Source organism: Vicugna pacos, chromosome 10 (assembly GCF_048564905.1).
Source record: "Vicugna pacos chromosome 10, VicPac4, whole genome shotgun sequence".
Taxonomy (NCBI): domain Eukaryota; kingdom Metazoa; phylum Chordata; class Mammalia; order Artiodactyla; family Camelidae; genus Vicugna; species Vicugna pacos.
The window spans coordinates 16,900,026-16,913,811 of NC_132996.1; the positions used below are offsets into that span (position 1 = coordinate 16,900,026).

Genomic DNA, 13,786 nt, shown 5'->3' on the forward strand with positions numbered 1-13,786 from the left:
TATAAAATCTTCGCTCCTATAAAACTGCTTCTCTCCTTTAGTTGTTATCATTGCTAATTACATCTTTATACATAGTGTGCCCATGAGCACAGACTTAGTTTTACAGTTTTTGTTTTATGCAGTTGTCTCTTATACCAGATAGGAAAAAAAGTGGGGTTACAAAATATATATTAATACTGACTTTTATAATTATCTATGTAATTACCTTTACCTGTGTCCTTTTTTTCACTTCACATGAACTCTTATTACTGTCTCATGTCCTCTCACTTGAGCCTGAAGGATTCCCCTTAGCATTTCTTGTAAGGTAAGTCCTCCACCCATGATTCTCTCAGTTTTTGTTTATCTGGGACCATCTTCATTTCTCCCTCATTTTTGACGGAGACAGAATTCTTGATTGATCTCTTTCTTTCAGTACTTTAAATATGTCATCCTACTTTCTCTGGACTGAATGTTTCTGATGAAAAATCAGCTATAATCCCAGTAAGAATACTTGTATGTGATGAGTTGCTTCCCTCGCCACTTTCAAGATGCTCTGTCTTTGGCAGCTTAATTATCGTATGTCTTGGAATGACGTTTATCCTATTTGAGGTTTGTTGAGCTACTTAAGTTTGTAGATTAATGTTTCCCATCAAATTTAGAGTTTTAAGGCAGTATTTCTTCAAACATTCTTTCCACCCCTTCTCTCTCTCTCTTCTTCTTCTGGGACTCCCATTATGCATATGCTGGCATGCTTGATGGTGTCTCACTGGTCTGTCTCTAAGGCTCTGATCATTTTTCATTCTTTTTACTTTCTGCTCTTCAAATTAGATATTTTAATTTACCTATTTTCTAATTCACTGATTCTTTTTTGTGCCTACTCAAATCTGCTACTGAAACCCTCTAATCAATTTTTCATTTCAGTTACTGTACTTTACCACTCCATGATTTATGTTTAATTCCTTTAAAAATTCTTCCTACTGATATTTTCTACTTGTTGATATGTTATTCTCCTGATTTCCTTTAGCTCTCTGAGCATATCTGAGACAGTTTCCTTCAAATCCTATAGGAAACTAGTGCTTTACTATCAATATACAAGGAAAAAACAGTCATCATCATTTACTATCTGGGTCAAATTGACTCTTAGAAATATACACATTTTAAGTCATTTCACAAAAAAAGTTCAGAAAAAGAGATAGTAAAAAAACTTAATTAGAATTTTTAATAAGTATCAAACTATAACAAACTTAAATATCCATTCCAGACTGCCCATATTTTTTTTGGCTTTTAAGTTACAAATAGCCAAAATGGGCCACATTCTCTGAATACAAATGTTCATCACTGTCACAAATAAATGTGGAACCTATCCATTTTATAAATCTGACTCTTGATTTCAAACATAGCTGTAATTGGTTCTAGCTTATCATTACTTCTGGTCCTTCTGGCAATTGCATTGCCAAAATGCAACAACTGAAAACTCGAAGTTTTGAAAATTTTAATGGCTCATAACTTGTTGAAGAAAGAATGGCCATCCTCCTTGACCTGTAACTTGCAAAACATTGTCATTTTTAGATTTATAAACCTTATTTAGAATCAGCAATCTAATTTTTTTCATTTCTACACCTATTGCTTTCTTATTGCCTTTATATATACACCCACTTTCAGCAATGTAATGTCCACTTACAAACTGTATCATCTTTGGAGCACAAACCTAAGAGTTGAAAGAATACCCACACATCTTTTTACTTCATGTCCAAGATTTTGTCATAAAATGCTACGTGATTAATTCCCCCCCCCCTTGCTGAATGACTAAACAGGTAAGAATATCAAATTTCTTTTGGTCCTTAAAAATATACTGTTCAATCATCAATGTTTTTGTTTGAGAAAATTCACCTAACAGATCATCATCTGAAGATTCAGTCTTGAGATCTTGCTTACATGATCAACTTCACTATCATCACGAGACTCTAGAATGCTGCTATTTGTCTCTTTGTATTCATTTTCTTATTCACACAATAATTGTGAGATTTGTTTCTCAGCCAATTTTCTTCTCTTTGCTATTATAAACAAAATATGAAAAATTAATTCCCAATTCTGTCCAATAAAAGTAAAAAGCAGACAATGAAGATGATGTCTCCAGTCTTCTTTTATACTTTTCAAAAGATGACATAATCCTTTGGGCGATGGAGTATAAAAATTGTAGGATAATGCAAACTAAGTTGCACAGGTTAAATCTGACCCATAACCTATTTTTGTATGACGTGGGAGCTAAGAATAGTTTTTACATTTTCAAACAGTTGTTTAAAGAATACATCACAGAGACCATATGCAGTACTTAAAGCCTAGAATATTTACTATCTTATGCTTTACAAAAATGTTTGCCAACCTCTGCTTTAAGTAATTCCATCATTCTTCCCTTTTCTTATTATTTCAGCCTTTTTCACCCCATGGTTGAGAGTAATTAATGAGTAATGATGAAATAATTCCTCAGATGAAATAGCAGAATGTTTCAAGATATAGACAAAATAAGATCACTAATATTCCCAAATGCATTTTAGATTTATAAAATGGTCCAGTGGAACCGTAGGGTAACTGCAAGATAGAATGAGTCTAAAAAATATGTAACTGTTTTCCCTGTTCTTTGGAAGACCTCTATGAAGGAATAAAATCCATGAAATGTCAATCTTTTTAAGAGTTTTAAGTGCCCTAAAAAAGAAACTAAAGAACTAAAAATGAGTCCACTGGTTAAGATAATTTAGGTGTGCATAGCAGCAAAGAGATGAGACTAAAGAAAACCATAATGCCAAAAATAAGCAATTCATTATGAAATGACATTTGAATACGACATATGCTAAAAAGCTACATTAAAAACAGCTTAATTATGCTTGCTTAAAACCTTTTTAGTATTGAATATAAATATTTACAAATCATACATATATTCCTAGAACCTTGCTTCATTTCTATTGATAGCATGACAAGCCTAAAATTACATTTTTCATTAATGCATATTCTAAGAACTATGTGATTTTCAAAGGTTTATCAACAATAAATATTTTAAACAGATAAAAATGATAACTTATCTGACATCGTAATATGTCTAGAATTTAGATGTCTGAAATATATTTAAACAAGCAATACTTACCAAGTATCTAAAGTCTATCACTATGCTCAACACCCTCTAAAGAACGTAAGGTAAAAGATATAAACAATCCCTACTCTAAGGAGCTTACACTCTAACAAGGCAATAACAATTACTTAATTTTTCTGAACAGGTTTCATTACCTGGGTAATTTTCAAGATCCCTCATAGAGCTGTCTATGATTTTATAAAAACATAATAACCATTTCTTGAACACAAACTATGTGCCAGGCACTATTATGCATTCTGTATTTGTTCTAACACTGGCAAAAACATATACACTGTAGGTATTATTATCCTCATTTTACCTGAATTCTCCTCTAACGTTAAATAACTTGGTCAAGACTCTCCAGCTAGTAAAGAGTATCACTGGGATTCAGGTCTAGCAAGCTCCAAAGTTACTGTGCATTCCTATTCATTATCCTACATGTTTATACCAAATTCTATGATATGAACTATTAACTGATTTTTATTCATTACTTACTTCACAATAAGCTATTCAAGAAAGCAAGTCAAGAAATGTCAAGAAGTAAAAGGTTCCCATTCTGGCTCTCATTCTACTTCATGTGAATAGACTAACAGTAGCATCTTGGGCTTTTTTTTTTTGTCTTTTTTAAACTCCCTGGCAAGTTCAATACAATTTTAAAATAAAAACTAGAGTAAGTTTAAAAGTTTCTCCCTGGCAACTGTGCTAGATAAAATGAGAGACCATATATGTCATGTATAGAAGACAAGCGATGACATTAAAATATGGCAGCAAGCCCAAAAAGAAAAGAGCAGAATTATAAAAAAGCAACTCAAATGATGATTTATAACAAACTCTAAATTTAACATTCCTTAAAAATTCCTCTTTCGTGCTAAGCCTTTTTTCATGGATATTTTTAATGTCGTCGTCACAAAAGACAAAGGCTGAGCAACTGTATTAGATTAAAGACTAAAAAGTTTGACAATTAAATGCAATGCGCAACGCTGACTATATCCTAGATGGGGGGGGGGGGCTGCTATAAAAGGTATTATTGGGAAAACTGGTAAACGTTAATGCAGAATGTTTATTAGACAAGAGTGTTGTATAAACATTAAATTTGCTGAATTTGATCATCCTACTGTGATAATAAAAGAATACCGTTGTTCTAGGAAATATGCTGATGTATTTAGGAGTAAAGGAGTATGACATCTACAACTTATTCTCAAAAGTTTCAGGAAAAAAAAATCTGGAGAATGATAAATAAAATGTAACAAAATGAATGAATATGGGAGAATGTAAAAAAATCTTTATACTATCCTTGTAATTTTCCCCTAATTTTTTCCCCTAATTTTAAAATTATTTCAAAATAAAGTTGTTTTAAATCCCTAATGCAAAAAAAAATTTTTAAGTATCAGAACTGATATGTTTTAGAACTTCACTCCAAACTAACTCTACTTCACAGTGGGGCTTTGGCAAAAAAAAAAAAAAAAAAAGTAAAACCCCACCATAAGGTGCCTAGTTCAGGTGCCTGAAACACAAAATATTAGCTTTTTTCATAACAAGAGTATTCTATTCTACAAAGCTCTAACACATTCATTACTCTATTTTATTCACATAAATATATAATCCCTCTTCTCTATATGACAGGTAATTCAATCACCTATTTCTTATTCTTCTATTAAGTACAATCACATATTAAAGTGCTATAGACACAATAAAAATATTTGTTAAGTTCCACATAAGTGTTTTTTATTATATCTGACCTAATGTCCTACTCCCCCACCTGCTCTTCCAATCTTGGCCTCTTCTGTTTCCCATTCTCCACTGCAGATGTCACTGGAATTCTCCCTGACTGAGGCATTGAGCCATTTCCTCATTGTCTCTTGAAACACTTTAAAATAGTTAACCTACAGAGAAAAGGAAGGTTTTAAGTTGAACTTTGTGTGTATGAAAGAATATGTGGATGTGGCTTAAACAGACTCTTCAAATAGTATAAGAATTCTACAAGTATTTACCTTTGACAGACATATGCAATAAACATGCATTAAGTATGCATAATATAAATTCTTTCAGTAACACATTTTTGGTAAGAGAAATTGCTGCCACCTTCCAAGTTCAGAATCAAAATTTAAAACTTGTGGGGGGGAAGGTATAAAAAAATTATTTAAACCTTAATTTAAAAGATATTGTACTCATGTTATTTATACATCATGAACCAAAACTTCTTAAAGTTAGCATTACATGGCTTCTTATTATTCACATATTACAAGTTATTATAAATGAACACCAGCACTCATTTGACCTACTATTTGAATGCTGAGGTTTTCTTATGCATCTTAACAGTATAGTGCTACCAAGGCTAGATACCAACTTCAGAACTTAGGTAAACATCTTAAGAAAAATTTCCCCAAAATCCTGTGAAAAAAATTCAAAAACTACTGTGAGATATGATAATACTAATATAATAGAACTAGAAAGAAATACTTAAATGCATGTAGAAAATGAATTCTAATTATGGGTACCTTTTACATTAATGAGATGGACACACATCAAAAAGCAGCCTATCTCCACAAAGCCTTCCTTAAGAAAATTAAAGATGCAGTCCGTTGAGAAAGTTGCCAGTACAACCTGGACCTGACCCTGAAATGCTTCCCTAGACCAGATTAAGTCAAAGCAAAAGTGAGCAAATAATCCTTTTGCTTCTGCTATTCACCTCTGAAGGACGTAATAATTCTGAACTTTGGGGAAAATATGTAGAGTATTTATAATAGACCTTTTGGCTTCCTATTATCCATATCTGACTCTTTCACATACTACCGAGAGTTGCAATACTGAACTTCTGTACGAAGATGATGGGAATGAAGATAATTATCTTTAATTCAAAATATGTCAACAAAATGTGATTTTTGCCCTGAAGTTTTTGTCATCATATTCAGAATTCCACTAAGTGGACTGACATGACAAGGAAAAGTGAAGAGAAGGCCCTATAAAAATGACCAAATTCAGGTTCATAGTTGTCAAATACACGTTTATTTTGTTAATATTAATTCATGGCATATTGTGAAAACGTAACAATGCATATCAAATTCCTAGAAGAACCACTTTTAAAAAAATGCGAAGGTAAAAGTAAAAAATCAATAGAGACATATGGATTTAAAAATATTCAATCCAAAAAGGCTGAAAAAATTTAAAAAGAGGAAAAAAAACCCCAGCAAGATAAAAATTTAAACCTGACCATAAATATTAATGGTCTAAGAACCTCATTTAAAAGGCAGAGATAGTAAGAAGAGGTTAAAAAAAAAAAGGCAGCACCTAATTATATACTGTTTACAAGAGATACACAGATTTATGTCAAAGGTAAAAATACAGAAAAAATATAGCATGTTAACATTAATCATAAGAAAGCTGGAGAAGCTATACACATTTTAAACAAAGTAGACTTCAAGACAGGAGCATTACTAGAGATACAGGATATTTAATATTGATGAAAGGGCCAATTCATTATCAATTACACATTTATAAAACAGAGGAAAAGAGAATAATTGTTATGCCTTTTATTTCTTTTTATTGCCTCACCGCACCCTTACTACTTCTATTCAACAAAGTGCTCAAAGGTCTGGGCAATGCAATAAGAATAAAAAGAAATAAAAGGCATAAAAATTGGAAAAAATTAAGTTTTTTTCATAGACACTATGATCATCTGTATAGAGAATTCTAGGATGCAACTAAAAGTATTAATAAGGGAGCTGAGCAAGGTAGTCAATGTCACCCTTTCCTTCATCCTTCAGGATACAAAGTCTACAGACAAAAATCAATTGTGTGACAACAACAAATGCTGGCAAGTATGTGAAGCAATAAGAACTCTCATACATAACTGGTGGGAATGTAAAATGGTACAGCCACTTTGGAAGACAGTTTGGCAGTTTCTTATAAAACTAAAGATACTCTTACTATAATATCCAACAATCATGATCTGTGGTATGCAAAGGAGTTGAAAATTTCTATACACACAAAAACCATGGATATTTACAGTAGCTTTATTAATAACTGCCCAAATTTGAAAGCAATCAAGACATCCTTCAGTAGGTGAATGGATAAGTAAACTACGGTACATCCGGACAATGAAATCTTATTCAGCATTAAAAAGAAATGAGCTAACGAGCCATGAAAAGACATGGAAGAACCTTAAATGCCTATTTCTAAGTGAAAAAAGCCAATCTGAAAAGACTTCATACTGTATGATGCCAACTATATGACATTCTGGAACAGACAAAACTAGAGAGACAATTAAAAAGTCAGTGGTTGCTGTGGGTGGGGGAGGCCATAGGCAGAGAACAGAGGATTTTTAGAACAGTAAAAATATTCTGTATGATATTTTAATTATGGACGCATGTTTCTACACATTTGTCCAAACCTGCAGGATTTATAACACCAAGAATGAACTCCAAAGTAAACTATGGACTTCGGGTGATTATGGTGTGTCAATGTAGGTTCATCCTTGGCAGAAAATGTACCAGTCTGGTAGATGATGTTGATGATGAGAGAGACACTGCATGCGTCAGAGAAGGGGTATATGGGAAATCTCTGTACCTCTCTCTCAATTTCATCATAAACCTAAAACTGATCAAAAAAAATGTACTTCTATATACCATCAACAAACAACTGGAAATTTAAAGTATGTTCAGAAATTTTAAGGAGATAAAAGCCAAAATGTCCAACAAGAAATAGGTAAACTATAATCTATTAAAAGAATACTGTACTACCCTTAAAACAAGTAGGAAAAAAGGATCATATACTTTACATCAGTGTTTCTGAGAATCTTTAAATTGATATCATCTTTTCCTTTTAAATAAACAAAATCTCATTTTCTATTCCCACTCCAGCCCATCTTAAGATCAGAACATGTCTGTTTCTTCTTGATTAGTTGGAAAGGAGAGGGGAAAAAAAGAAGAGAAAACTAAACATTGAATACTTTTTGAACACATCAAAATTTCATAATTCATTATGGAATAATATTAAGTAAAAATGGCAGAAAATAGAATTACAAACATATGAGCTATATATACATATAAAACAATGGAAAGGAATTTGAATGTAGTTTTCTTATTAGATTTACTTTGGGAGGTGAAAAGACTTCCTATATTTAGAATAGTGAACTGAAACTCTGGGTATCTAGATCCTAATCCCTGCTCAGTTTTAGAAGCTTTCCAAAACTTTCTAGATCTCAAGAGTCTCAACAGTAAATTTAAAAACTGGATTAAATTCTTTTTTGGGCTTTCTATTCTAATTTTCCATGGCTTACTCTGTTATCATACTTGGCAAGGATATGCTCTATTAGTTTTTTATGTGGTACCAAGTACACTGTACCTTTATTATGACTCTCTAAAAACTGCCATGACAATCAGGATCCATTATCCACATTCAGTACCTTTCTCCAGGCCTCCCATATCATTTGTTTAAAGGCCATTTTAATCCAGGAATTCAGTTCCACTTCTAGGTGTTTCTTCTACAGAAATACAGTGCTAGAAAGTATGTACAAAGAAGTGTATGCAAATATTTATTGTAGCATTGCTAGTAAAATAATAAAAAATGGAAATAATCCAAATTTCCATCAATAGGGATTAATCAAATAAATTTTAGCATTGCCATGTAATAAACAACTGTTTGAAAGAGGCAGATCTATACATACTGCCTGAAAGGTAAAAGACTTTATCCTCTGAGCAAATTACTGAATTTCTCCAACATCCAGCTCTTGAAAGCCAGAGGCTAATAATACCTAACTCTAAATGTTGTTAAAGATTAAATAGATAATATATGTGAAAGCCTAGCACAGTGCATTGCATGAGCAGATATTTCCTCTATCCTTCAAACACTATAAAATCTTCCTAATTGGCTTCTCTGGCTCTAATCTCAACAAGATTCTCCAAGCCATCCCAGACAATGGCTTTCCTAAAACATCATTCTAAAAAATTTTCTCTTGCCCAAACACTTGCCTACCAGAAAAAAAAAATGCAAATCTCACATAGTGATAACTATCACACAACAGGTCTACTTTACCTTTAAACCCTACCCCACTCCCATACTTCCCAAACAGAAGTCTATCATGCTACCCTTACAAGTCTCCTCACTGTCACTTGAAGGTGCAGTGTACATTACCACTGTCATGACTCTTATGATTTCCAAATGCAATTCCCAACCTCCCACTTCTATCCCATCCGAACCTATTCATACTTCAAGTTCATACTGCAGTCTCATCTTCCATAGAGCCATTTTCAATTCTCTCATCTCCCTAATCTGTTTCCTTTGAATACTGTCTTGGAATGATTTTAATATTCACACACACATCCAGAGACCCTAACTGAAAGCAGTCATCAATTTGAAATATATGTGCTATGAAGGAAGTAGATGGTCAATAATTACTTGAGGAATGAGATAAACAACAAAGTCTTTACATAAGCAAATACTTTTTTCTTTTGTAATTTGTTTAATGGAAATGTCTAAAGTAATTTCTAGTATATTTCCCAAGCTTTCATAATGTAACCAGACAACTTAAAAATCATGATAGAGCAAAAGACCTATAGTGCCTATAGCTACTCACTTTTTAAAATATGTTTCATACAAATTTTAATTTTATTAATATTCCCTTTTATGTGCTAATTTGAGTTTGCATACAATTCCTATAAAGCAAAGAATCTCTTTATATAGTACTCCCAGTACTTCATAATTTTTATTAAGTTTTTGATTAAATGTCTCTTCTACACTATGAACACCAAGCAATTTTATCTTTTATCCAAAGATAAAAACTGCAAGACTCCTTTAAATGTCCCTAATTCTCTAACCATCAAATTGTATCTCCTAAGCTTGTGCTTTTTATTTATTTTCTTTTTTTAGGATTTCTAGTTTCCATGGAAGGAGGAAGACAGGACGAAGGGAAGTTTTGTCTTATTTCTTAACATCAAACCCTTCCTCTACATTTTCAAGTTTAGCCCTATCCTAATTCTTAACCATCAACCCAGACTGTTTCAGCATCAGCCTAAAAATGTAGTCATCTCCTTTTCAGAACCCAAGAGTTAAAGAATCTTCGCTCAATCAAAATAAAACTCACAGTACATGCACCCCAATGTTCATAGCAGCACTTTTTACAACAGCCAAGACATGGAAGCAATCTAAATGTCCATCAACAGATGAATGGATAAAGAAAATGTGCTGTGTGTGTATGTGTATATATGTATACATACACATACTATGTATAGGAATACTATTCAACGATAAAGAGAAATGAAACGTCACTGGCAACAACATTGACAGACTTAGAGATAATCATATCAAGTGTAGTAAGTCGGTCAGAGAAAGACAAATATCATATATCACTTACGCATGGAATCTAAAAAAATAATGTAAATGAACTTATTTACAAAAGAGAAAGATTCAGACATAGAAAACAAATTTATGGTTACCGGAGGGAGGAGAAGGGAGTGATAAATTGGAAGTCTGGGATTGGCTGATATGAACTACTACGTACAAAACAGATAAACAACAAGGTCCTACTGTTACAGCACAGAGAACTTTATTCAATGGCTTGTAGTAACCTGTAATGAAAAAGAATATGGAAAAGAATGTGTGTGTGTGTGTATATATCTGTTTGTATATATATATAAACATACACACACACACAAAACTGAATCACTATGCTGCACACCAGAAACTAACACAACATTGTAAATTAACAATACTTCAATATAAAAAGGGGAGGGGAACTAAAAAAAAAAAAAAGAACAAACTCACAGTTAACTGGTTTTAAGATCCCCTACCAACTGCAATTCTCCTAATGGAGCACTCTTCGCCTTCTCTAACCAAAACCTTTATGTGCAAAATTAAGAAATCTATTCATCATCCAGCAAAGAACCGCAAACACTGCCAAAGTTTAACAAGAAATTTGCTCCATTTGAACTAACCTTCTACCCTCCCTACTCCCATAAAATTCTGCTACACTTCTTACTCAATAAATTCTCAATTCAACCACAATTGCCTAAAGTTACTTCAACAAGTCTCCCTTCCACCCTGATGTGCTAGTTAGCTAGGTTTGCTCAATATAATAAAACCTATATTATAAAGGGCATCTCAAAGGTTCAAAAATATAAATCCATTACAAGTCCACTCAATCTTATATTTTAATAACACACAATTCCCTAATATGAATAAAGTCTAATCTTTTTTGTAAATTAAATATTTATAGAAATATCTGTTTAAATATTTTAAACTGCTTTTTCTTTAATAAAGCATTGTCCTTTTACTCATTACAAATATTGCCCTGAAATTTCATTTTATTTTCACAGATAAAACTATCAAAAGCCATGTGATAATGGAAATGATGAGAAATAATTTTTTTTAAGGTAAGAGAATAAAAGAACTAGTCTTACCATAATGGAAATAAATCCACTTTCCTGTAATGGATTAAGTATTACTCTGGAATTGAGTTTTACACTATTTTATCTTCATACAGAAAACATGTTATTAAGTAATTGTTATTGTTAAAGTTTTGGTTAAAGCAATTGTATTAACTCATTTTTGACTGCTGGATTTTCTCCAGAATGGATGAGATAACACAAAAAGGAAACATCTGGGTTCTTATGACCCCAGAATGTATGGGTATACATACACCACCCCTAACCTTTTGGGTGTCACAAGAGAAAAGGGAACAGATAACCAAAGGCAATGCAAAAATGACAGAAGTACTTTCCACTATTCCCAGGGCATCTCCTACAGGGAATATAGTGATGATCATAAAAGAGAAAGAGATGTTCCACCCCTTTCCCAACTCAAAATGTTGGCAAAACTAGAGCAAAGAGAAGAGAGGCTAAGGTGAGGAAAACTAAATTGACAACTTAATTAGTATGTCTCCAAAACAAACAATGGGTCCTGGTGTACTAGATGGTGGCCAATGTTAACCTCAATCAATACACAAGTCTGGGTACAAAATAAGCCTGCACTTTCCAATGAGACAAAGGTTAACAGTTAGCAGGCTACTAGCCTATTGCTATACAAACAAAAACTACCCTTTTATATTCAAGGCACTGCTATCACGTTCCAAAGGCTCCTCAAACTCAAATCAAAAATACTGCCTCTCTCTTGCTCCAAGTTAGCTGTTCCTCTGCCTGTATTACTTATTACCATTAATATTTACCAGTATCCATCTAATCTTCTAGCATGTTTTCTAACTAGTGATTTGTTTTAAAAACTGTAATAGTATCTATTTCTCTTTCCTTTTTAAATCAATACATATTCATATATGTATCCATATAAACATTTATGCATGTTTATATTTTACTGTAAAATGGAGTAATTTAAGAGCTTCCAAGTGAATATCGAGTGAACATGTTTGCTAATGGATGCAGAAAAATGTGTCATTACTTCATCTTTTTAACAAATGGTGTTGGTACATTTTGATATCCGCTTGCGAGAAAAAAAAACTGAACTTCAATCCCTATTTTGCACTAAATACAAAAATTTATTCAAACTGGACCCCAGATATTAATGTAAAAATCTCAAAAACTTTTAGGAGAAAACTTTTATAACCATGCATCAGGCAAATATTTCTTACACACAACAAAAAAGCACAATCCAGAAAAGAACGAATTGAAAAAACTGACTTCATCAATATTAAAAACTAATACTCTGTAAAAGACACTATAAAGAGAAAAGACAACCCAAAAACTAGAAAAAAAATTTTAAATCACGTATCTTATAAATAACTTGTATCAAGAATATACATAGAACTCTCAAAAAAAGTATATAGAACTCTCAATACTCAGTAATAAAAAAAAACCAATTAAAAAACACCAAAAGATGTGAATACACACTTCACCAAGATATACAGAGAGCAAATAAATACTTCAAAAAATGCTCAGTATGACTAGTCATCAGGGAAATGTAAATTTAAAACTTAATGGGATACCACTACACATCAACTAGAACACCTAAAACTGACCATGTGTTGGCGAACAGGGAGAAACTGGAACTTTCTACACTGCAGGTTGAAATGTAAAATGGAACAACCGTGTTACAAAACAGTTTGGCAGTTTCTTAAAAAGTTTACCACAGAAGTACCATATGATCCAGATCTTCCACTCGTAGGTATTTATTTAACAGAAATAAAACCATATGCCTGTACAGACTTATACACAAATGTTCAGAGCAGCTTTATCTTTGAGCCAAAAACTGGAAACGATCCAAATGTCCATCAACAGGTGAATGGATACACTAATTGTGGTATACTACATACAACTACCCAGCAACAAACAGGAACAAATTACTAAGATACATTACAGCATGGATGACTGTGAAAGTAATCATGCTGAGTAAGAACCCAGGCAAAAAAAAATGCTGTATATTAAACTCAAGAAAATGCAAACTATTTTATACTGATGCAAAGCAGATGAGTAGTTGCCTAGGGTAGAGGAGGAGACAGGAGAGAGGATTCCAAAGGTGCACTAGGAAATTTTTAGAGGTAATAGATATATTCATTATCTCAATTATGGTAATAATTTCACAGGTATATACATATATCAAAATTTATCAAACTGTACACTTAAATATGTGTGGTTTATTGTACGTAAATTATAACATAATAAAGCTATTAAAATCATTAATAACAAAAAAAGTTAATTTTCTGTTCTTTGGAAGATTTCTTAAGAAAGGATATAAGTC

The 13,786-nt window shown here is 32.4% G+C and overlaps 1 protein-coding gene across 2 annotated transcripts in view; it reads right to left on the reverse strand.

The window, feature by feature from the left end:
- HIKESHI (heat shock protein nuclear import factor hikeshi) overlaps nt 1-13,786 on the reverse strand; it is a 28,449-nt gene that overhangs the window by 7,224 nt on the left and 7,439 nt on the right. The window contains exon 2 of one of the 2 annotated variants that reach the window (XM_072969048.1): nt 4,863-4,986. The exons of the other annotated variant lie outside the window; for it this stretch is intronic. Within the exon in view, the coding sequence (XP_072825149.1) occupies nt 4,863-4,986 (124 nt within the window). The remainder of the gene's footprint in view (nt 1-4,862; nt 4,987-13,786) is intronic. 2 annotated transcript variants of the gene reach the window in all.